Source organism: Pantherophis guttatus, chromosome 2 (assembly GCF_059756535.1).
Source record: "Pantherophis guttatus breed Tessera chromosome 2, ASM5975653v1, whole genome shotgun sequence".
In the NCBI taxonomy this organism is placed as follows: Eukaryota; Metazoa; Chordata; class Lepidosauria; order Squamata; family Colubridae; genus Pantherophis; species Pantherophis guttatus.
This window is the reverse complement of record NC_142064.1, coordinates 277,029,061-277,054,235: the sequence shown is the minus strand read 5'-3', so window position 1 is coordinate 277,054,235 and position 25,175 is coordinate 277,029,061. Positions and strand designations below refer to the sequence as shown.

The following is a 25,175-nucleotide window of genomic DNA, read 5'->3' as shown; positions in this document are numbered from 1 at the left end:
CTTGCTGGAATAATAGGGTCTTCAGAGCACGACGGAAGGCGCAGAGGTCGGGGATCCTTCGTATGTCCGGGGGCAATTCATTCCATAGGGCAGGAGCCCCCACAGAGAAGGCTCTCCCCCTAGGGGTCGCCAGTCGACATTGTTTGGCCGACGGCACCCTGAGGAGGCCCTCTCTGTGGGAGCGTATGAGTCAGTGGGAGGAAAACGGTGGTAGAATGCGGTCCTGTAAGTAACCAGGTCCTAAGCCATGGAGCGCTTTAAAGGTGGTAACCAACACCTTGAAGCGCACCCGGAAGACCACAGGGAGCCAGTGCAGCTCGCGCAAGAGGGTTGTTACATGGGAGCGATGAGTCGCCCCCATTATCACTCGTGCGGCCGCATTCTGGACCAGTTGGAGCCTCCGGGTGCTCCTCAAGGGGAGCCCCATGTAGAGAGCATTACAATAGTCCAGACGGGAAATGACGAGGGCGTGAGTCACTGTGTGACACTGTGTGCAAGGCGTCCCGATCCAGAAAGGGAAATCAGGTGAACCTGATAAAAATCATATGATCATCCAAAGACAGCCATGAGTCCAGGAGGACGCCCAAGTTGTGAGCCCTCTCTGAGGGGGGTAAGATCTCATCCCCAATAGCCAGCGATGGTGTTAGCTGGCTATATCGGGCCGTCGGAAACCACAGCCACTCAGTCTTGGAGGGGTTGAGTCTGAGCCTGTTCTTCCACATCCAGATCCGCACGGCCTCCAGGCAGCAGGACATCACGTCAAGGGCATCATTGGGGTGTCCTGGGGTTGAAATGTACAACTGTGTGTCATCGGCATACAGTTGACACTTCACACCAAAGCCACGGATGATCTCGCCCAGCGGCTTCACATAAATGTTAAACAGGAGGGGCGAGAGGACTGACCCTTGCGGCACCCCACAAGTGAGGAACCTCGGGGTCGACCTCTGCCCCCCGTCAACACAGACTGTGTACGGCCAGAGAGAAAGGAGGAGAACCACCGTAACACGGTGCCCCCCACTCCCACCCCCTCTAGTCGACGCAACATGATACCATGATCAATGGTATCAAAAGCTGCTGAGAGATCTAGGAGGACCAGGACAGAGGAACAACCCCTGTCCTAGGCCCTCCAGAGATCATCAACCAACGCGATCAATGCTGTTTCCGTGCTGTAACCCGCTCTGAAGCCCGACTGGCACAGATCTAGATAGACGGCTTCATCCAGGAACCGAGGAAGCTGTCTCGCCACCACACTCTCAACAACCTTCGCTGCGAAGCGGAAGTTGGAGACAGAACGATAATTAGCCAATACAGCCGGGTCCAGGGAAGGCTTCTTGAGGAAGGGCCTCACCACCGCCTCTTTCAGGGCAGATGGGAAGACACCCTCACTCAACGAAGCGTTGATAATCTCCTGAAACCAGCCTTGTGTAACTTCCGGGAGGCCAGCACCAACCAGGAAGGACACGGGTCCAGTAAACATGTGGTAGCGTTAAGCCTCTCCCGAGTCCTGTCTACGTCCTCAGGAGTCACAGGGTCAAACTCCTCCCAGATAACATTCTCAAGACTCATCTCCATCATCCCGTCCGAGGCTACCCAGTTGGAGTCCAGGCCGCCCCGAATCTGAGCGATTTTATCATGCAGATATTGCACAAAATCCTCAGCTCTACCCTGTAAGGGATCCTCCCTCGCTCCTACCTGCAGTAGGGAGCGGGTCACCCTAAACAGGGCAGCTGGGCGGTTCTCTGCAGTTGCTATAAGAGTGGAAAAATAATTAAATTTCGCCACTCTTATTGCCACTAGGTAGGTCTTGATATAAGATCTCACCAGTGTTCGGTCTGGTTCAGTGCGGCTGGCCCTCCAATCGCTCTCTAGGCGTCTTTTCTGGTGCTTCATCTCTCTCAGCTCCTCGGAGAACCAAGGAGCCAGTTGAGAACGGCACCGAGTCAGAGTCCGCAAAGGCACGACGCAGTCCAAGGCGCCCTGTCCCAGGCGGCCACCAGTTCCTCGGCCGAGCCGTGAGTCAGAGCCTCTGGGAATGGCCCAAGCTCCGTCAGGAACCAGTCTTTGCACTTATTTAATTTAATTTAATTTCCAATTTATATACCGCCCTTCTCCCTGAGGATAAAAAACATAGAATACAAATATTAAAACATTTAAAAATATATATAAATTTTGGCCCAAAAGTTAAGAATCACAAACTAATTAAAAGAATTTAAAAATTTCTTCTTAAGCCAACCCGGCTTGCTGAAAAAGATAGGTTTTCAGGGAACGACGGAAGGCATTGAGGTCATGGATTCTTCTTATCTCCGGGGGCAACTGATTCCAGAGGGTGGGAGCCCCCACAGAGAAGGCCCTCCCCCTGGGGGCCACCAGCCTACATTGTTTGGCTGATGGCACCCTGAGGAGGCCCTCTCTGTGGGAGCGCACGGGTCGATGGGAGGTCGTCGGTAGCAGCAGGCGGTCTCGGAGATAGCTAGGCCCTATGCCATGGAGCGCTTTAAAGGTGATAACCAACACCTTGAAGCGCACCCGGAAGACCACCGGGAGCCAGTGCAGCTCGCGCAGGAGCGGTGTTACATGGGAGCGCCATGTTGCTCCCATCACTACCTGTGCTGCTGCATTCTGGACCAGCTGGAGCCTCCGGGTGCTCTTCAAGGGGAGCCCCATGTAGAGAGCGTTGCAGTAGTCAAGGCGAGAGGTGACGAGGGCGTGAGTGACTGTGCACAATATTCCCACAGTTATAAATTCAAATCTTGGTGTAATCTAACCATCCAGATGAGTGTAGATTAACATCAAGATTAACATCAGATCAACAATCTGGAAGTAAACCATACCCCAATCAACAACTGCCAAAGAAGCTAATAGTAAATAGCCCAACCAAAGAACCAACAAGACTACTCGCTTCGCACACACGCACGGCCCCACTGCGAACTGGTAGTAAAGGTAAGTAGAACCCACCCCTGGATTACAGGCTTCTCTTTCTTGGTTGTTGTGGCATGCAGGCAGATGGAGACGGCTGTTTCTCCAAGGTGGTGAACATGGAGGAGTTCCAACTGAGGTGGCTCGGCTTTTCGATGGCCATCGCCGTAGAAGGCAAAATCACAGAGCAAGGGACAGGTAACCTTCATGAAACAGAAGAGCACCAATGGGCTAATAGAACCAGACCTAAAGCTTCCATTTCTTACAAGAGATAGCAATAGCAATAGCACTTAGACTTACAGTTTTTACAGTGCTTGGTGGCGCAGTAGTTAGAATGCAGTACTGCAGGCTACTTGTGTTGAATGCCGGCTGCCTGCAATTTGGCAATTCGAATCTCACCAGGCTCAAGGTTGCCTCAGCCTTCCATCCTTCTGAGGTGGGTAAAATGAGGACCCGGATTGTTGGGGGCAATAGGCTGACTCTGTAAACCGCTTAGAGAGGACTGTAAAGCACTGTGTAGCAGTATATAAGTCTGAAGGCTATTGCTATTGCAGCCCTCTCTAAGCGGTTTACAGAGTCAGCCTATTGCCCCCAACAATCTAGGTCCTCATTTTACCCACCTCGGAAGGCTGGAAGGCTGAATCAAACTTGATAGAAAAAACACCCCCTGTCTAAGTCTAAGAGAGTAGTAGCATCTCAGTTATAAATGAGAAAACTGTTCTCTGCTCCAACACCCGTTTCACAGACAGTGAAGTGATGAGATTTTGTGGGGGGAAAGAAATCAGCTGGTTGCAAGAAGTCTGAGACATACTAATCAAATTTGATATCCCATGAAGAGTGTGGTAGCTCAGAGATAAGCCCAGAAGACTCTGGGTTTATCAGCTGAAAAGCTGACAGCTCAGGTTCGAGTCCTGAGCATTGCAGGATTGGGTGAGTTCCCATCCTCGCCCCAGCTCCTGCCAACCTAGCAGCTTGAAAGCATGCAAATGTAGGTAGAAAAATAGCTATCTCTTCAGCGGAAAAGGTTACTCCGTTGCATACTTTTGTGCTGGCCACATGTGCATTACCCCTTTGAGCCACTCATGACTGGACAGGGAGAAACCTTTAAAGGGCTACTGAGTGCCAAATTCAAACCAACAGAGGGAATTAGTATGTCAGAGAAATCCCAAAGGTGCTTTTTCAAGAGGCAACTGGACTTTCTTGTTTTTCTTTGAAGATTTTCCACTTCTCATCCAAGAAGCTTCTCCAATTCCTTGAAGGAGTTTCTTGGATTGAGAAGCGAAACGTCTTCCAAGAAAAACCAGAAAGTCCAGTTGCCTCTTGAAAAAGCACCTTTGGGACAACCATGACTTGGATGACTGAGAATCTTCATAGACATGTCAGAGAAATCTGCACATGGGGGGGCGGGGCCTGGAGATCGTCTATTCCAACCCCTTGTCCAAAGCAGAAATCCGTAAATACATCCATCAAAAGAGTCAGGCTTCTTGGCACTCCAGAGACAAGGAGTTTCTGGGAAATTGGAGAGGAAGGGAATGAAACAGCCTTTTGCAGATGACACTTCTCTTCAACAGGAGTGGAGCTGAGTGCCACAGAAACCATTGAGATCACGTCCACGTTGAGCAAAATTACCTTTGAAAACCCAGACCGTTACTATAAACCCGGCTTGCCCTATGTCGTGAAGGTAAGATGAGAGCTACGGGTTCTCTGCATAGCTGGATTTAAGCCGTATCAGTCCTCCAGTCTGCTCCAATGCCATTTCTTCACCCTAACAGCTGCTGGCCAGCTGCTCTGAGCTAGAATGATCAAAAGCAGTGTAAAAGCATTGAGGAGTACAGAATAACAGACTTGGAAGGGACCTTGGAAGTCTTGTAATTCAGGGGTCTCCTTCCCCTGGTCCATGGCCCAGTACCGGCTCTCAGCATGCCAGAAACAGGGCCGCACAAACAAGCGAAGCCCCATCCGTAGGATGCAGGCAGCATGTGAAACCACGCCCTCTCTGGTCCGTGGAAAAGCCTCTCTCCTTCGAATGGGTCTCTGGTGCCCCAAAGGTTGGGGGCCGCTGTTCTAGTTCAATCCCCTGCTCAAGCAGGAGATCTTATACCATTTCAATCAAAGGAGGAAGGGAGGGAGGAAGGGAAGGAAGGGAGGGAGGGAGGAAGGAAGGAGGGACAAAAGACCTCCGCTCCAGGATGATGGGATTATCCTTCAGGGCAAAGCCATTCAGCCACAAACAAAACCCCATCATTGCACCAGCCTAAAGCTTCAACCAAACCTGAATCATGACCCATGACCCCACATAGCCACATGGGAGTCTACAGTTGAATAAGAATACATGCCCTTGCCACAGGAGCAGGAAACTCAAATTCAAAGCCCAAGAGAGGCTATAAATCTCTCTGTCTCTCTCACCCATGTGCTCATTTCCCCAGGACCCAAATTCGCACCCACTCTTCTCCTAGAAGAATGAAATATACTAGGAAATCTCTCTCTCTCTCTCTGTCTCTGTCTCTGTCTCTGTCTCTCTCTCTCTCTCTCTCTGTCTCTCTGTCTCTCTCCCTCCCTCCCTCCCTCCCCCCCCCTCTCTCTCTCTGTCTCTCTGTCTCCCTCCCTCCCTCTCTCTCTCTCTGTCTCCCTCCCTCCCTCCCTCCCTCCTCCCCCCTCTCTCTCTCCCTCCCTCCCTCTCTCTCTCTCTGTCTCCCTCCCTCCCTCCCTCTCTCTCTCTCCCTCTGTCTCCCTCCCTCCCTCCCTCCCTCTCTCTCTCTCTTTCTGTCTCTCTGTCTCTGTCTCTCTGTCTTTCTCTGTTTCTCTCCCATGTGCTCAGTACCCCAAAAATGCATATGGTCCTGTCCACCATTAAACCATCTTTCCAAGCAGCTTCCATGTTTCCAGGGTCTTTCTCTCCACTTGGAACTGAATCCAGATGGACATTTCTTCCAACAGATGATAGATAGTAAGATAGATAAATAGATAGATAGATAGATAGATAGATAGATAGATAGATAGATAGATAGATAGATAGATAGATGATGGATGGGAAGTAAGCAAGCAAGCAAGCAAGCTGGTGTCTACAATAGGAACCTTTCAGCCTTTATTCATTAGCAGGATTATTAAGCAGGGGTATCCATGGGAATGATGGTGGTAGCCCCAAAAACTCAAGATGGCAACCACCATAAAGTCCCAATCATGCCTCAGTGCAATAGCAATTACTCTTATATACCACTTCACAGTGCTGTACAGCCCTCTCTAAGCAGTATACAGGGACGGCCTATTGCCTCCAACCATCTGGGTCCTCATTTTACCGACCTTGGAAGGACGGAAGACTGAGTCAACATCGAGCTGCTCAGGACATCGAACTGCTGGTGGTGAGCAGTGAGTTAGCCTGCAGCTGAGGATTCAGATGGTTGGGGGCAACGTGCTGACATTGTAAACTGTCCAGAGAGTATGTAAAGCACTATGGAGCAGTATAGAAATGCTACTGCTATTATCATCCCCTGCGGATGCTCTGCTTTGAAGCTCCCAAAGCCCTTTTTCCCTAACAAAGAGTCCGTTTGTCAAACCAACCTGTAACGCCATCTCCCAGTGGCTACTTGCTTGTCCCCTTTCTTTCTCAGCCGCAGTCCCAAAACCTATTCCCAGGCTCAAGTCCCTCCTGCTAGTCTCCCCTTTTTCACAGAGTTGTAGCGATGGGGAAAAAATTAGGATGGCTTGATGGGAAAGCTTGGCGTCCCTGAAGGAAAGGCAGAGTAGAAATTGCATTGGTAAATCCTGAAATATTTGGCCGCAACCAGTTGGGTCAATGTGTCAATCGGTTTTTGTGTGCAGGTGAAGCTGGTAGACAGTTACAACATGCCGATCAGCAATGGAACAGTGGAGATTTTTATACTGACAACTCACCAGTGGCTCAATCAAGTGACGGACGCTGAGGGGAGAGCTGAATTCTCCATAGAAACCACTAATTTAGAAGAAGACGATTTTTTTTTTTCGGTTAGTCTTTGCGATTTGCGACGGCTGTATTTTATGACATTCCCACTTGATGGTTTGTTTCTGTTGCTCCCCTCTGGGCAGAGGTTTCAAAGTATTTCTAGCAGGACTAGCAGATTCTGTAACAACTTTGTTCCCTAGGCCATCCGTCTGGGAAACTCGCAAGGTTCGTTTTCCTCGCCATGTACATTTATACATCCGAAGTAGATTGTGCTGTTTCTCTGTGTCATATAATATATGTGGGTATATGCATATTTTTTATTTATTTACTTACTTATATTTTTGTCATGTTTATGTGTAGTGTATTTTGGAGATGGTGACCCTTCGAGAGCTCTATGCAACAAAATTTCATTTTAATGTATGCTGATTAGTATAGATTTAAAGTGACAATAAAGTTAAAGTTATTCTAGTTAGTTGGTTAAAAGTACTCAGGGCTCCTCCCTTTTTTCCCCTCTGTCTTTCTTTTCTCATTGTCACGGTCTTCCCCCACCCCACTTTTAAGGTGATTTTCCATTTTGCTCATTCCGAAAATACCCTGTATATTATCCTTTGAAAAGTCACCATTGAGATCCCGGCCCAGGCTTGACCCTGTCATTTCCATGGCAAGAAAGGTCCCCTGTGGCTTTATTCCCAGATGTGTTTTCAATTGACAAGTCTAGTCCACAGGCTAGAAGATTTCTTTGTGGTCTCCTGTCCGTGTATGGAACAGAACAACTGACCCTGCTCAGTTCTAGATAAAAGCGGTGAAAGTGATCTTCCCTCCCCCAAAGCTGGACTTCGAGTCCTTTACTGCTTAAGGAGGTGTTCTGTCCCCGTCCCACACACGCACCCCCACAGATGGCCCGGAGTTAATAAGCCACACGACAAAGTCTTTGAAGATAAAGCTGGCAGCAACCCAGTGGCTAGCTGCCAATTCAGACTTTACTCACACAAAACAAAGATTAGACTGCAAGCATTCCGATAAAGCAGGCAAAGTTTCAGCAATACAAGGATTAGTCCAAATGCAGTCCAACAAGGCAGGCAGAAGTCCAGTAATGCAGAGATCATGGATTATTTCTAGTTTTTGCTTGTCACAAACTGAACCGGCCACCACACCCACATTTATACCCTGTGGGGTGTGGTCCAGTGACTCAGCTAATCTCTGGCACGCCTTCCCCTCTGCTGTGCATGCTTCTCCCTGCGCCACTGTCCAGGATCCAGCCAGCACTTATCTCCTTTGTCGGCCTTAAGAGGCAGAAATAGCTATCTGAGTCTCCCAGAGAGCAACACAGAGTTGCAGTTTGTCAGCAGAAAAAAGGCCCAGAAACTTGTGAATGAGATTTCACAGAACCTAGGGCTGTAGAACAACTAAGTTTACGTAGGTAAAACCTGGCTAGAAAGAATATGCACATAAAAGCCTACGAAAAAGGAAAAAAAAAAAAAGATACACACATACACACACACACACACACACACACAGAATATCTACTGTATATCTACATATCTCTCTGTCTCTCTCTCTCTCATATCCATCCCTCCACCCATCCATTATCTATCTATTTCTATATCTACTGAATATCTATTGTATATCTATCATCTATCTGTACCTTGTTTCCCCGAAAATAAGACCCTGTCTTATATTTTTTGAACCCTGAAATAAGCGCTTGGCCTTATTTTCAGGGAGGTATTATTATTTTGGGGTGTGTGGAGCAAGACAGGGCTCCTCTTGCCGTCTTACCTGATTTCCAGCTCTGTCTCCCTAACCCTAACCAGAGGAAATGGCGGGGACCAGCTGTGCATGTGTTTAACTATTTTCGGGGGAGGGTTTATTTTGGGAGGGTGGGCTTGTTTTGGGGGAGGTCTTATTTTCGGGGAAATACCGTATCATCTATCGATCTGTCACATTTTTGAGCTGCCCGTCTCTCTTGCCCTTGCCAGCGAAATGTTCTCAGCCAGCCTCCCACCTAATTTCTCTTAATCTGTGCTTTTCCTTTCAGGCTTTCTATCAAAACAAACCTTGGTGTAATAGCGAGCACTGGGTTCAACCCAGTCACATTAAAGCAAGTCACACGGCGTATGTGCTTTATTCTCCAAGCAAAAGTTACCTACATACTGAGCCTGCGTCAAAAACGTTAACCTGCCAGCGCCATGAGTTTTTTCGGGTGCATTACATCCTTAACCGAGGTGATTTGAAGGAGGACGAGATTGTCTTCTATTACATGGTGAGTCTTCAGGCAAAGGCTGCATTCACAAGGCACATTTGCTTTGCTTTGTTAAACAGCTATCAATCAATCGATCAATCAGAATAGAGCCGGAAGGGATCTTGGAGGTCTTCTAGTCCAACCCCCTGATCAATCAGCAGACCCTATACCATCTCAGACAGGTGGCTGTACAGTCTCTTCTTAAAATCTCCAGTGATGAAGCACCCAGAACTTCTGGTGGCAAGCTGTTCCACTAGTTAATTGTCCTCACTGTTAGGAAGTTTCGCCTTAATTCCAGGTTGCTTCTCTCCTTAATTAATTTCAGTCCATTGTTTCTTGTCCTGCCTTCTGATGCTTTGGAAAATAAATTTATTTATTATTTATTTTATTTATTTTTATTTGTTTGTTTGTCAAGCATGTATTAGATAACAGATGTAAGTATAAACATGATTATTAATACATGAAATGGATACGAGTAAAAGGGGACATTAGGACAGGGACGGTAGGCACGTTGGTGCACTTATGCACGCCCCTTATTGACCCCCTCTTCTTTGTGGCAGCCTCTCAAATACTGGAAGGCTGCTATCATGTCCCCCCTAGTCTTTGTTTTCTCTAGACTAGCTAAACCCAAATCCTGCAATTGTTCTTCAGACGTTCTACTCTCCAGGCCTTTAATCACCTTAGTTGCGCTTCTTTGCACTTTTTCCAAAGTCTCAACATCTTTTTTGTAATGTGGTGACCAAAACTGGATGCCATATACCAGGTGTGGCCTTACTCCAATGTTCTGCCCCAGCTACGGATCCCAGAGAACGCAACACACACAAACTATGAACAAAGCTCAGTTTTACTTCCAAACGTAGTTTTTTACAAAGGCAGGCTGTTAATTAAACGTCCTTAACAACCTGCCAGAAATTCCACAGATAAGATAGAGTCTTTACTAGAGTTGGCAGAAAGCCCAGAAGCAAGGTTTGCAGAGGAAATCCAGATTCAATGATCAGCTAACGAACATGTGTTGTTTCCTGCAGCTTTTTACAAGCTGTGTGCAAACTTAAATAGGCTAAGGGAGTGGCCAATTAGCCCCAAGCCTTACTCTCAAGGAGACCACCTCCTGAGTAACCACTCCTGCCTTTTGGCAGCTCTGCGTGCTCATGCATTGAGAAGAGGCTCCTCCACTTCATCCTCTTCACTTAAAGGAGCCTCTGGAGGTTCTGAAGGCCCTGGCTGAATCTCCGCCTCTGGCACCATGTCTTCTTCAGCCTCCTCGCTGTCCGACTTGAGTGCCGGCCGCACAGGCTGCTGGCGCGACAGCACACCAGCCTCCTCGTCATCAGGATCAGCAACAATCTGCGCAGACCGCTTGTGGGCCACAACATCCAATGTGCACTAAACCACAACATAAATATACCGAGGCAATCTCCCTTTTGCACTCTGCCTTTTTTTACCCATGATCCTTGAGTGAGTCAAAATAAATTGTATCGACAGCATTCCTCTGGTCCACTAATTATTATACTATTGTTTTAATCTTACACACTTCTCAAAAGGTTAAACTAGACAATTGCAGCTCTGCAATTCTAGGCGTCTATATATTTAGCATGACAGCCAGTGTTTAAAGTTGCAAATCAATCAATCCATCAAATCAATCAATTTCTCCAAGCCCTAGCATATCTACAGGAATTTCTTCTTTCCATGCAGGTCAAGGTTAGGGGGAACATCATACGAACAGGGACACACCGGCAGCCAGTGGAACAGGGAAAAGGTAAATGTTTGCCCTCCAAATTACACTCCCCCCTCCTGCTTGGCAAAAAGCTTCCCAGACGTTCCTGGGGTGACTCCATCTATGGGGCTCCAGTTCTCTCTTGCTGAATGCTGGGTGCCCCTTGCACGTCTGAAAAACCTCTCTTCCTTTTCCCACTCACAGCTGGGTTCACTGTATCCCATTTCACACTGGCAGGGCATGGAAGGTGGGCGCATACAGCCAGCCCTGCCATTGGGCAGAGGAAAGGGATGGTCTCAAGCAGTAGGAACAGGCCATTTCTCCCAAATCTCTGCAGCCGCTTCCTTCATCCTGAGTTTTTTGCTGGGCATCACAGGGATGTCTCTTTGCAACTACGGTAGAAGGCTGCCCAGATGCCTATTCTTCATTTCCTCTGGGACAGACCCGTCTCGGAGACCCACAGAGGAGTTTAGGGGCTCAGTCTCTTGTAGTCAGCAGGCTGGCATGCTGGACGTAACTTTGTTTTCAAGGATAACCAAAACATGCAAGGTGGAAGAAGGAAGGATAGAGAATGGGATGCAGTTCCCAATCACCTGGTACACAGAAGGCCCCAAGTCCAACCCAGAGTCTCCAGAAACCCTGGAGAGCCATGGGAAGGCACTATTAACAGCACTGACTCATGGGTTTGAGGCAGCATTTGGGGTTTTTAGGATGGCAAAGGGTTGAAGGACTCCATGGCATGTGCCAGGGATCTGTTTTATGTCCCTTGCTCTCCTATGTAGCGGGAGATGTTACTGGAGGGAGATTCACTTGCTGCTTCATGGATCCCTGAAACAAGTGGGACTACCGACTTAATCATTGCCACCACAAACCTAAAATTTATTGTGGAGAAGGCAAGCCCTCACAACTGAAAAGAAGACAGCAGCTGAAGTCCTTCAGCTTCTGGTTCTTCAATGATTCATTTTTGACTCACATTTCCCAGCCTGTTGTGGTCACCCTGGTAAAGTTTGATGTATTCCAACTGGACCTAATTCCATCCATCCATCCATCCATCCATCCATCCATCCATCCATCCATCCATCCCTCCCTCTCTCTCTATTCATCCATCCATCTCTGTCTATATCTGTCATCATATATGTCTGTCTGTCTGTCTGTCTGTCTCTCTATCTGTCTGATGAAATTTATATGTCTCTTTTGATCTCTCTTTCCCTTTCCTCCACCTCGGAATTTCATCCTTTAGAAGCCAAAGGGGACTTCCTTTTGAAAGTCTGGATAGATGCTGAGATTACTCCCAGCATCGACTTGCTCCTCTACACCATTTTGCCCAGTGGAGAACTTGTTGCTGATTCGAAAAAATTCATCGTACAAAACTGCTTCCCCAACAAGGTAAAGTTTTGCATTTTGTGTTCTGGTGTTAAAGAAAGGCAGAATCTTAATGTTCCAGAACAGGTTTTAAGCTGGTGCTACTCAACTCTACTGGTGCTAAAATCCACAAAGCCTCCTTTGCTCCTGATCCTTTGAGAAATAGTTCTTGAGTTACCCTTTTGCTATCTGCTTGTGCAGGCTGATGTAATCCGTTATGTCCTGGCCAGACCTGTTCCCTTGAATGCCAGTATCTCAGTGGGTCATAACCAAGTTGCAATGGAAAGAAAACCCCAAACATTGGCTAAACCTAAGCCTATTTTTGGGGGGGGGGGGTCAGCCAGTAGTTCCACTGACCCTGTCAAACTGTGGCTTGAGGTTAGTCACAGAGGGCAACTCAAGGTTACAATATGCATGACAACAAGGATGACTTCATTCCATTAATTTCTCCTTCCATTCATTCCACACCAAGAGGAAGAGATTTTTTTCAAAGACCAGTTTTATGTTTACAGGCCAAACTGTGGTTCCCTGATCAAGAAGGTCTGCCTGGCCAGAAAACCCAACTCCATCTTTCAGCTTTCCCCGGTTCCCTCTGTGCCGTCCATGCCGTTGACCAGAACGTCTATCTCTTGAATCCTGAAGCTGAGCTCTCCCCTGAGAAGGTGAGTTCCGACTGCATTTCATTTGGGGGCCAGATATGTCCTGGCTCCTGCTGGATTCATCCTAAAATTTACTTGTCCATAGAAATGTACTTCAAATAGGATCTCTTACAATTTACACCAGAAGATAGCGGTCACAACTAAATTTAAGATGCTAGGGGAGGACTGCAGGGAAGGAGAAGCAAAGAAAATTGTCCATAAATTAATTTTAAAGGAAGAAAATATAGGAAAAAAATAGAAGGACAAAGCATGTAGACCGAGGGTAGCCCAATATCACAGCCCAGAGATTTTGCCATAATGTGAAGTAGAGTGTTATGGTGGTGAAAGTAATGGATTAGGAGTAGAATTCCTGAGAAAGTTTGAGTCAGTCCTCTTCTCAGAGTGTCAAGGTTCCGACTGGCAAACCCAACCAAGCAAGCAAGCTTGAGATGATCCAATCTCTTTATGCTAAACTTCGTTGAGTACATCATGTCGGCACAGATTGAAGCAAAACCAACTCTAACTAATTCCCACAGTTTTCACATAATTAAAGAATAGAATCTCCCTCCCTCCCCATAAGTGCAGGTCACATTGTCCAATTAAATATCCAGTATTGTTATGGAAAACTGTCCAAGTCTTAGTAAAACATCTGGTTAGACAACCTTTGTTCTCATGGGACGATTTCTTCTTGCTGCCTGATAATGACATCTTCCCTCCCTGACTCTGTGGAAGGTGAAAAGTGGCAATGGCTGCAATCAGCAAAATCTCCCTTTGAAGTTGACACAGAGTCCCAGAGCTAGTGTGGAATACTGGGGAAGGACACAGACCAAGAAGCCAAATTCTGGTTCTCCATCAAATATTGGTGCTTGCTTGGATCACTCCTGAATTCTTAATCAGCCTGTCTCAGAGGTGTTTCAATGTAGACTCATCTGAATCAGGAGTCACCAACCTTTCGGACGTCAGGGACAACTAAATTCATAATTTTAAATCCCACGGACCACTAATATGAATCCAGCGTGCCGCTCACTGAGGTGCCTGGATTCCCAGTGACGGGATGGGGTCCTTCAGGCACTTAGCTTGATCGCCTGTTTCTGCAACCTTAGACACTCAAAGAGCCATTTGGACCCGTTTCCCACAGAAAACAAAACACAGGGATCTCTCATCTCTCTCTCATCTCTCCTCTCTCCTTTCTCTCTCTCTCATCTCTTTCCCTCCTCTCTCCCTTTTATCTCTCTCTCTCTCCCCTCTCTTCTCTCTCTCTCTCTTTCATCTCTCTCTCATCTCTTTCTCATCTCTCTCTTCTCTCTCTCTCTTCTCTCTCCTCTCTCCCCTCTCTCTTCTTTCTCTCTCTCTCATCTCTCCCCTCTCCCTTCTCTTTCTCTCCTTCTCTCATCTCTCTCCCTCCTCTCTCCCTTTTATCTCTTTCCCCCTCTCTTCTCTCTCTCTCTCTTTCATCTCTATCATCTCTCTTTCTTATCTCTCTCTTCTCTCTCTCTTCTCTCTCCTCTCCTCTCTCTCCCGTCTTCTTTCTCTCTCATCTCTCTCTCATCTCTCCCCTCTCCCTTCTCTCTCTCTTTCTCTCCTTCTCTCTCTCATATCTCTCTCCTCCTCTCTCTTTTATCTCTCTCTCCCCCCTCTTCTCTCTCTCTTTCATTTCATCTCTCTCTTTCTCATCTCTCTTTCTCTCTCATCTCTCTCTCTCATCTCTCCCCTCTCCCTTCTCTCTCTCTCATCTCTCTCCCTCCTCTCTCCCTTTTATCTCTCTCTCTCTCCCCTCTCTCCTCTCTCTCTCTCTTTCATCTCTCTCATCTCTTTCTCATCTCTCTCTTCTCTCTCTCTCTTCTCTCTCCTCTCTCCCCTCTCTCTTCTTTCTCTCTCTCTCATCTCTCTCATCTCTCCCCTCTCCCTTCTCTTTCTCTCCTTCTCTCATCTCTCTCCCTCCTCTCTCCCTTTTATCTCTCTTTCCCCCCTCTCTTCTCTCTCTCTCTCTTTCATCTCTATCATCTCTTTCTTCTCTCTCTCTTCTCTCTCCTCTCCTCTCTCTCCCGTCTTCTTTCTCTCTCTCCTCTCTTCTTTCTCTCTCATCTCTCTCTCATCTCTCCCCTCTCCCTTCTCTCTCTCTTTCTCTCCTTCTCTCTCTCATCTCTCTCTCCTCCTCTCTCTTTTATCTCTCTCTCCCCCCTCTTCTCTCTCTCTTTCATTTCATCTCTCTCTTTCTCATCTCTCTTTCTCTCATCTCTCTCTCTCATCTCTCCCCTCTCCTCTCTCTCTCCTCTCTCCTCTCTCTTTCTGTCTCTCTCATCTCTCTCTCATTTCTCCCCTCTCCCTTCTCTTTCTCTCCTCTCTCTCATCTCTCTCTACCACTCTCTTCTCTCTCTCTCTCTCCCTTCTCTCTTTCTCTCCTTCTCTCTCTCCCATCTCTCTCCCCCCTCTCTCTTTTATCTCTCTCTCTCCCCCTCTCTTCTCTCTCTCTCTCATCTCTCCTCCCTATCCCCTCTCCCTTCTTTCTCTCTCTCTCCCTCTCATCTCTCTCCCCTCTCTCATCCAACAGGAAGCCACAGCAGGGGGACGAAAGAGCTACAGGTTGCCGACACCCATTGCTTTGGCCCGCCTGTGCCGCCATCCCTCCCCTTGCCGTAATAGCTCCATTACCTTGTTCCAGCCAGCGAGGGCTGCCCTACTTCTTTGCATGTGCACTACCTGCAAAATTGCAAGTTGCATGTACCTCCCTCTACGGCATAGATTTCCAGCCCCATCATGACCTGCCTGGCTGGTCCTATATCCCAGAGCTCTAGTCACAAGACTGGCCCATTGGTCATCCCAGAACAGCTCCTCCACCTGGGTGCACTGTGCACCAAAATTTTCTCACGGACCACCAGTTGGTGACATCTAATCTGGATCATCTTGGCCAGAAGACCAAGGTGGCCTCTGCTTTGAGATTTCCAGTAAAAGAGAACTCATCATTTCATGGGGTGGCCTGTAATGGAACGTGAGAATGACCTTGGAAGACAGAAAGAAGAGATGCTGCCCAAGGAGCCCAAAATGAAGTAATGAGCAGAGAAAGATACGTGGAAGGGATCTGCCCTAATTGATCCACTGCTAAAAAGATGTGGCAGGATAACTATCCTTTCAGACTTGCAAGAGTCTATTAATGTGGCCTTACAATTAACTAACCTTATTGTGTTTATTGTTTGGTCTGCTGTACTTGAGAGGCTGATACCAATCTTGCAGGTTTGAAAGTACCACTCGCCTCCTGTCTCTTTCTATCACCTGATTGGTTAGGGTGGATCCTCTCTACATTTCTTTCTCTGTCCATTGCTCAGCTTCAGGTTTGTTCCTCTTTTATCTGCTCTCTTTCCCTTCCCTCATCTCCCAAGGTCTTTCTCCCATTGCATTAAGAGCCATGGTGGCACAGTGGTTAGAATGCAGGTACTGCAGGCTATTTCACTGCTCACTCCAGGTGTTTGATTCTGACCGGCTCAAGGTTGACATAGGCTTCCATCCTTCCAAGGTCGGTAAAAATGAGGACCCAGATTATTGGGGCCAATAGGCTGACTCTGTAAACCACTTAGAGAGGGCTGTAAAACACTATGAAGCGGTATATAAGTCTAAGTGCTATTGCTGTTGCACAGCTTTATTGGCTGATAGCTTAATGGGCAGGAAATTCCTCTAGCCCAAATCTCCATCCTCAGTTGCAGCCTTTCTGGTTTCAGGTTTACAGCTTCCTTCCCAAGAAGGAGTACATCTTCTCTGTTGACTGCTTTATGGATGCGTTCAATCTTCATCCCTGTCCTGAAGAACAACCAACCAGGAGTGAAAGAATTGGCACCTCAGTGCATTTTCTCCCTGAGGATTGGGATGCTTACAAGATATTCAGGGTAAGAATCAAAGCTATGATTCCCCACATGGGAGACGCTCTCATTAGGCAAGAAGTGCGTAGTAGGTTCTCTGCTGAGCTGAAGTAGACTTATGGTACCTTCCTGGGCAGATCCATAGAGATATAGTTTCCTTGCAGGATCCAATCTGGGTCGGTCACCAGGACGAGAGGTTTCGTCTCCTGAGCTTTTGCTCTTGTGCTGGAGCCCATCTTCAGGAAACTAGCACACATTCTGGTAGAGAGAAGTTCCCTGAAGATGGGCTCCAGAATGAGTCCGAAAGCTCGGAAAGCACAATTTCTCATCCTGGTGACTGACCAAGATTGGATCCTGCAACATTATCCTGGGACACGTATATTCGCCTTCATTCGTGATATACTTTCCTTATTTTCTTAATGATTTGTCCTTCCTAACCATCTGCTGGGATTTAATCTGACCTTACAGGTGGTCCTCAATTTATGACCATAATTGAGGCCCAAAATTCTATTGCTACTGTAAATGAGATATTTGTTAAGTGAGTTTTGCCCCATTTTATGACTTTTCTTGCCACAGTTGTTAAGTGGATCACTGCACCAAGAGTTAAGAGTCGTAGTGGCACAGTGGTTAGAATGCAGTACTGCAGGCTCTCCCACTGCTTCTCTGCTACAGACCCATCAAAAGATTGGCTTTCTGGTATAGATGGATATTGAAGATGCCCATTTCCATCTGTTGCTTGTCTGTCTCTTTAAGTACCATCTGCAGAAGATGCAGTACTATGAAAAAAAAAATTACTGGAGAGAATTGGACAATAATATATTCCTTATGGTTGGGTATATTAGAACGTACTGAAAAATAAACATTGATAAGTACTTTTCATGAGCAGAAAGGACTGTTTCTCAGTGGCTCTTTGCTTCATCTGGTAGGCCTTCGGCTTGAGCATTTTTACCAACACCAAGATACGCATCCCGGGATACTGCTCCGACCGTGGTAAGACCTGGAATGGGGGGAAAGTAATAAGGGAAGGGATCTTTTACAATCGAGCTACTTCCAGGATTGAGTGCTGGAACTCTTTCATGGATGGAGACCCCGATAGCTGAGATTTGATCCCGAATTCCTCTGTTCCACAAGGGCTGAGAGGGAGTGTTCCTTTGTTGCAGGAATTGGATATGTCTAGTCTAATGAAAAGACATGATAGAAATTGAAATAGAAATAGAATAACAGAGTTGGAAGGGACCTTGGAAATCTTTTAGTACAACCCCCTGCTTAGGCAGGAAACCCTATACCAGTGATTACTAACCTTTTTGCCATCGCGTGCCAGGAGCGGGGGGGGGGGAGAGAGAGGTTGTGTATGCGTCCCATCCCCGCACAAGTGTGTGTGACTCTTCCCCCCTGCTCCCCCCGCTCCTGGCCCGCAATGGCAAGGTTTTTCTCTCTCCCCAGGCTCCAGAACCTTTCTAGGAGCTTGGGGAGGGCGAAAACGGCCTTCCCCACCCCCCTGGAGGCCCTCCGGAGACAAATGGGCCATTTCCTGCCTTCGGAGGACCTTCCTGGGGGATGGAAAGTTTTCGCCCTCCCCAGGCTCCGAGAAAGGCTCTGGAGGCTGAGGAAGAGCAAAAAACGGGCCTTCCGGTTTGGAGGGTAGAGCCGAGGATTTTGTTCAGTATCTGTATGACAAAATCACTCAGATTCGGGAAGATCTGGACTCCGACTGGGTAGTCTCAGGGGGACGGACGGGGGCAGGTCTTGAGAATGTTATCTGGGATGAGTTTGATCCTGTGACCCCTGAGGACGTGGACAGGATTCTGGGTAGACTGAACGTGACCACTTGTTTATTGGACCCGTGTCCCTCCTGGTTAGTGCTGGCTTCTCGGGAGGTGACACGAGGCTGGTTCCAGGGGATTATAAATGCTTCGTTGGGTGAAGGTGTCTTTCCTGCCGCCTTGAAAGAGGCGGTGGTGAGGCCTCTCCTCAAGAAGCCTTCCCTGGACCCGGCAATGTTGGTAAATTATCGTCCGGTCTCCAACCTTCGTTTTGTGGCGAAGGTTGTTGAGAGTGTGGTTGCGCAACAGCTCCCCCAGCACCTGGATGAAACGACGTATCTGGATCCGTTCCAGTCGGGCTTCAGGCCCGGGTACAGCACGGAAACGGCATTGGTCGCATTGGTTGATGATCTCTGGAGGGCTCGGGACAGGGGGTGCTCCTCTGTCCTGGTCCTGTTAGATCTCTCAGCAGCATTTGATACCATCGACCATGGTATCATGCTGCACCGGTTGGAAGAGTTAGGGGTGGGAGGCACTGTGTTGCGGTGGTTCTCCTCCTTTCTCTCTGACCGGTCGCAGTCTGTGTTGACAGGGGGACAGAGGTCAACCCCGAGGCCCCTCATATGTGGGGTGCCGCAAGGGTCGGTCCTCTCGCCTCTCCTGTTCAACATTTATGTGAAGCCGCTGGGCGAGATCATCCGTGGTTTCGGGGTGGAGTACCATCAGTACGCTGACGACACCCAGCTGTACATCTCCACCCCGGATCACCCCAATGATGCCCTTGAAGTGATGTCCCGGTGCCTGGAGGCCGTACGGATCTGGATGGGGAGGAACAGACTCAGGCTCAACCCATCCAAGACCGAGTGGCTGTGGTTTCCGATGTCCCGATATAGTCAGTTGATGCCATCACTGACTATTGGGGGCGAATCATTGGCCCCCACGGAGAGGGCTCGCAACTTGGGCGTCCTCCTGGATTCACGGCTGTCTTTAGAAGAGCATTTGACGGCCGTGACCGGGAGGATTTTTCATCAGGTTCGCCTGATTCGCCAGTTGCGTCCCTTTCTGGATCGGGACTCGTTACGCACGGTCACTCATGCCCTCGTCACCTCCCGCCTGGACTATTGTAATGCTCTCTACATGGGGCTCCCCTTGAGGAGCACCCGGAGGCTCCAACTGGCGCAGAGTGCGGCCGCGCGGGTGGTAATGGGAGCGACATGGCGCTCCCATGTGACACCTCTCCTGCGCGAGCTGCACTGGCTCCCGGTGGTCTTCCGGGTGCGCTTCAAGGTTTTGGTTACCACCTTTAAAGCGCTCCATGGCTTAGGACCTGGTTATCTACGGGACCGCCTACTACCACCAATAGCCTCCCACCGGCCAGTACGCTCTCATAGAGAGGGACTCCTCCGGGTGCCGTCAGCCAAACAATGTCGGCTGGCGACCCCTAGGGGGAGAGCCTTCTCTGTGGGGGCACCTACCATCTGGAATGAGCTCCCCCCAGAGATACGGAGGATCCCGGATCTGCGCACCTTCCGCCGCGCTGTGAAGACCTTTTTATTCCATCAGGCGGGCTTGGCCTAATCTCTTCCCTTTTTAAATATGTAAATTTTAATCTGTTTTTAAATTATTGGGGTGTTTTAATTTGTCTGGGCCAAAATGATTTAATTTGATTTTATCTGGTTTTTTAAATTTTTTGTATCTATGTTATTTTATTGTTTGGCTGTTCACCGCCCTGAGTCCTTCGGGAGTAGGGTGGTATACAAATCAAATAAAACTAAAACTAAACTAAACTAAACCCAAAGTTGGCAAACGGGCCTCTGGGGGGGTCTCCGGGAGGTGAGGAAGGCCGTTTTCACCCTCCCCAAGCTCCTAGAAAAGCTCTGGAGCCTGGGGAGAAAGAAAAACAGGCCTTCCCCACCACTACTCGAGGGCCTTCAGAGGCAGGAAACAGCCTATTTCCTACTTCCAGTGGGTCCAGAAGCCCTGAAAATTAGCTGGCCGGAGTGCACATGTGAGAGAGCTTGTGTGCTCTCCGATATGGCTATGCATGCCACCTGTGGCACGCGTGCCATACGTTCACCATCACGGCCCTATACCATTTCAGACAAATGGTTATCCAATCTCTTCTTAAAAACTTCCAGTGTTGGAGCATTCACAACTTCTGGAGGCAAGTTGTTCCACTGATTAATTGTTCCAACTGTCCGGTAATGTCTCCTGAGTTCTAGGTTGCTTCTCTCCTTGTTTAGTTTCCACCCATTGCTTCTTGTCCTGTCCTCAGATAGTGGTCTTCCAATATTTGAGGGGCTGCAAGAGAAGGGGGGGGTCAACCTATTCTCCAAAGTCTATGGAGCTTCTCAGTCATCCAGGTCATGGTTGTCCCAAAGGTGCTTTTTCAAGACACAACTGGACTTTCTGGTTTTTCTTTGAAGATGTTTCCCTTCTCATTCAAGAAGCTTCTTCAGCTCGGAGCTGATTTTTTAAAATGTTCTGACCATGAGAGCAATCAACCAATGGGACAACTTGCCTTCAGAAGTTTCATCACTGGAAGCTTTCAAAAAGAGACTGTCAGAAATTGTGTTAGGTCTCCTACTTGGATGGGGGGTTGGACTAGATGACCTACAAGGTCCCTTCCAACTCTGTTAATCTGTTAAAAACCAGAAAATCCAGTTGTCGCTTGAAAAAGCACCTTTGAGACTATTCTCCAAAGCATCTGAGGGCAGGACAAGAACTAGTGTTTGAAAACTTAATCAAGGAGAGGACCAACCTAGAAATAAGCTCTTTCCTGACAGAACAATTAACCAGTGATTCCACTGGCTTGCCTTCAGAAGTTGTGGGTTCTACATCATTGGAGAGTTTTAAGAAGAGATTGGCCAACCACATGTCTGAAATGGTATATAGGATCTTCTGCTTGAGCAGCCGGTAGAAGACCTCCAAGGTCCGTTCCAGCTCTGTTGTTTCATTTTTCTGTGGCCTAGAATCCACCTGATCTTCACTGTGTCATTGTTAAAAATGATGACACCATGTGGGCAATGCCACTTACTTTCTCTTGATGCTCAAAAATCCTTGACCTGAACTCTCTTAAGCAATTGAGAAGAGCCTTGGTGACGCAGCGTTTAGAATGCAGTATTGCAGGCTAATTCTACCGCCTACCAGCAGTTCGAATCTCACCAGGCTCAAGATTGACTCAGCCTTCCATCCTTCTGAGGTGGGTAAAATGAGGAGCCAGATTGTTGGGGCAATAGGCTGACTCTGTAAACTGCTGAGAGAGGGCTGTAAAGCACTGTGAAGCTGTATATAAGTCTAAGTGCTATTCCTGACTTGTTGAGGACCCAAATCCAACACTGTTTTAATTGTGGGGTTGATAGTAACCATCACAAAGAGGGTGGAGTTTATGGGGGAATCTAACAAGTGATGTTTGAACTCTGGTACAGAGTTCCATGAAGCAAAGAAAGTGGAAAGGTTGAGGCTTCCAGGGGTGAAATTAGGACATAGTTCCCTCATTGTTCAACTGTCTGGAAGCCTCCAGTCATCCGCCATGAATTTAGGCGGACCAAGACCAAAACTGGACCTGGGAGGGGAGGGACTAATATCCTTCAAATACAACTCATCAAATGGCTTTCTCTCTGTGTTACAGTGATGGAATTTGAGTCTGAACTTTTCCCAGTATCTGGAGAGCTTTTTCTTGCTCAGGGTCTCGTTCCAGTCTCTACATTTGATGGATCAGCTGAAGTTTTTCGTCCGGGATCTTCCATTCCTGTCACTCCTCAGGTTGAGGCTGCCCCTAAAAGGACACCTCAGCGCTTCCTTCCTGAAACGTGGATATGGGAACTCGTTTTTGTAAAGTAAGTGGATGGCACAGTCTAAGAGATTCCCCTGGAGACCAATTTCTCCAACCTAGGGGGGCTTCCAGGCATGGAGGGCTATAACTCCCCCTCCTCCCATCATCCCCAATGGCAAGTTTGAGTTGGCTTGGCTGAGCATAAAGGCAGTGGTAATCCAATATTTCTGGAAGACACCAAGAGAAGACAAGTACTTTAAATTGGTGTGGGAGGAGTCTGCCTGCAATTCATTCTGTGTCAGTCTGGCCACAGCTACTCCCTAGGAAAGAAAGATCCTTGACTCCATAGGTTTTAGAGAAAATGTATTTTTACTAGAGATGCTGAATGCAGCATGGATGAGGCAAGCTCTAAAGAAAAAGCGTGCGAAAATTGTGTCAGAGTTTGTTGCAATCCAGCCAGCACACAAGCAAATAATTCAGCAGGATTCAATTATACATAAGAAACTTCTCTATGTACAATAATACAACACATGATGCATGTATACAATACCCATGCAGCTTTTTCCAACGTGGTAGAGAGAAGAAGAAGTAGCAAGTAAAAGCAACACAGGCCAGGATGGAAGCAGGCTAGTGCCAGTGCACTCAAGTTCTTATATACAGAACAGTTAAATTAAGCCACGCCCAGGCTCCAAATTGTCTGTCACCAAACAGTCCCCATTGGCTGATCTGTTGCCATCTCTATTCCAATTCATGAACTGACAAATTGTATATTGAAAGCAATTCCCAATCAGGCTCTGTTCCAATGCTTTGGGAATTTGGTGTCTCAGGCACTGGTGCAAATTCCTTTCCCAGGTCTGGCATCCTTGAAGCTCGGCAGATGGCTCGGTTTGGCACCTCTGTTAATGTCCATACTACCCATGTTTCCTCAAAAATAAGACCCTGTCTTATACTTTTTTTGAACCCCAAAATAAGCACTTGGCCTTATTTTTGGGGAGGTCTTATTATTTTGGGGCACATAGGGCAAGACGGGGTTCCTCTTGCCATCTTACCTTATTTCCAGCTCTGTCTCCCTAACCCAGGGGTCTGCAACCTTAAATACTCAAAGAGCCATTTGGACCCGTTTCCCACAGAAAACACCGGGAGCCACAAAACCTGGGTGGGCGTGGCCAACTCCATGTCACTCACTTCCACCAGTAACATGACACCTCCCCAGCCACGCCTACCCAGCCAGTCATTAGGGCAGAGAACCAGTTATTAAAAAACACAGGGAACCACAAAATCCTTTAACATATCTCGCTCCCCTTCCTCCCTCCCTCCCCCTTCTCTCCCTCTCTCTCTGTATCTCTCTATATCTTTCTCTCTCTTCCCCCCCCCTCTGTATCTCTCTGTCTCTGCCCTGGCTGCTTCTCTATCCCCCGCCGTCACCCTTACCTTCTCAGTCCAGATGAGGAGTGACTGGGAGGGGAGGGCGAGGGGCAGGGCCAGCCGTGGTGGGATCACCTGACAGGGAGCCACAGCAGAGGGCCCAAAGAGCCGCATGCAGCTCCAGAGCCGCAGGTTGCTGACCCCTGCCCTAACTAGAGAAAATAGTGGAGACGAGCTGCGCATGCGTTTAAATATTTTCGGGGATGTCTTATTTTCGGGGAAACAGGGTACCCAATTTCCCATAGCCGCCCTGAGTCTTCAGAGAGGGGCGGCATACAAATTGAATTAATAAATAATAAATAAATAGCATCCTTTCACACCTCCAGCAGGCTTCCCTTCCCAGATGCCCCATTCCCCCAGGTTATGGCAGTTGCTAGCGAGCTTCAAAGACAGAGAAAATGAGCAGCTGACATCTTCATTGCAATACAGATTTTTTTTTTTTTAAAGTAATCCTCAATTTATGACCACAATTAAACTTCAAAATATATATTGTTAAGTGAGAAATTTGTTAAGTGGGTCGCTGCAGTTATCAAACTAGTAACACGGTTGTTAAGTGAATCTGGCTTCCCTGTTGACTTTACTTGTCAGAAGGTTGCAGGAGGTGTTCAAGTGATCCTGGGACACTGCAACCCGTTATAAATGTGAATCCAAATGTAAATCATGTGAACATGGGGATGTGGCAATGGCCATAAGTATAAAAAATGGACATATGTTCCGTTCTAACTTTGAATGGTCACTAAGTGAACTGTTCTAAATTAAGGACTACCTATATTAAATATAAAACTCTCAAGACAGTTCATGTCACAGCATTCTAACTCTATATAGAGAGTCCTTGACTTATGACCACAATTAAGACCAACATTTCTGTTGTTAAGTGAGGACCACCTACATTATTGTGTAGACATCTGATTCATTGAGGTGTTTCGCACAATTGCTCTAGGATTGAGTAATCTTTTATGCTGTTTTTTTCCCCAAAAAATGTATGGTTAGTGACCTGGCCCTGATTTTTTTTTTTTTTGCCATGGTCATTAAACAAATATCATGGTTGTTAAGCAAATCCCTTTCCCCAGTGGGGGTTGCTTGCTGGAGACCAGAACTAAATGCCAGAAATCAGCAAAAAACCACTGCAAATCTCAGTCATGTGACCATGGGAGCAGTGGTGCTATTCAGCAGGTTCTGACAGGTTCTGGAGAATTGGTAGCGGAAATTTTGAGTACCCTGTTTCCCCTAAAATAAGACAACCCCTGATAATAAGCCCAATCGGGCTTTTGAGCACATGCACTAAAATAAGCCCCCCCCCCCGAAAATAAGCCCTCCCTGAAAATAAACCCGCCCCGAAAATATTTAAATGCATGCACAGCCGGTCCCCATCATTTCCTCTGGTTAGGGTTAGGGAGCCAGAGCTGGAAATCAGGTAAGATGGCAAGAGGAATCCTGTCTTGCTCCACGCACCCCAATAAGACATCCCTGAAAATAAGGCCAAGCACTTATTTCAGGTTCAAAAAAATATAAGACAGGGTCTTATTTTCGGAGAACCAGCAAATACCACCTCTGGCTGGCCCCAGAGTGGGAT

At 47.6% G+C, this 25,175-nt stretch overlaps 1 protein-coding gene across 1 annotated transcript in view; it reads left to right on the top strand.

The window, feature by feature from the left end:
• The window catches only part of LOC117656702 (alpha-1-macroglobulin-like), a 45,568-nt gene that overhangs the window by 18,182 nt on the left and 2,211 nt on the right, over nucleotides 1-25,175 (top strand). The window contains exons 9-18 of the mRNA XM_060693481.2: nucleotides 3,000-3,114; nucleotides 4,488-4,597; nucleotides 6,736-6,897; nucleotides 8,871-9,095; nucleotides 10,767-10,830; nucleotides 12,029-12,174; nucleotides 12,663-12,812; nucleotides 16,502-16,666; nucleotides 17,566-17,629; nucleotides 22,034-22,241. Coding sequence (XP_060549464.2) covers nucleotides 3,000-3,114; nucleotides 4,488-4,597; nucleotides 6,736-6,897; nucleotides 8,871-9,095; nucleotides 10,767-10,830; nucleotides 12,029-12,174; nucleotides 12,663-12,812; nucleotides 16,502-16,666; nucleotides 17,566-17,629; nucleotides 22,034-22,241 — 1,409 coding nt within the window. The remainder of the gene's footprint in view (nucleotides 1-2,999; nucleotides 3,115-4,487; nucleotides 4,598-6,735; nucleotides 6,898-8,870; nucleotides 9,096-10,766; nucleotides 10,831-12,028; nucleotides 12,175-12,662; nucleotides 12,813-16,501; nucleotides 16,667-17,565; nucleotides 17,630-22,033; nucleotides 22,242-25,175) is intronic.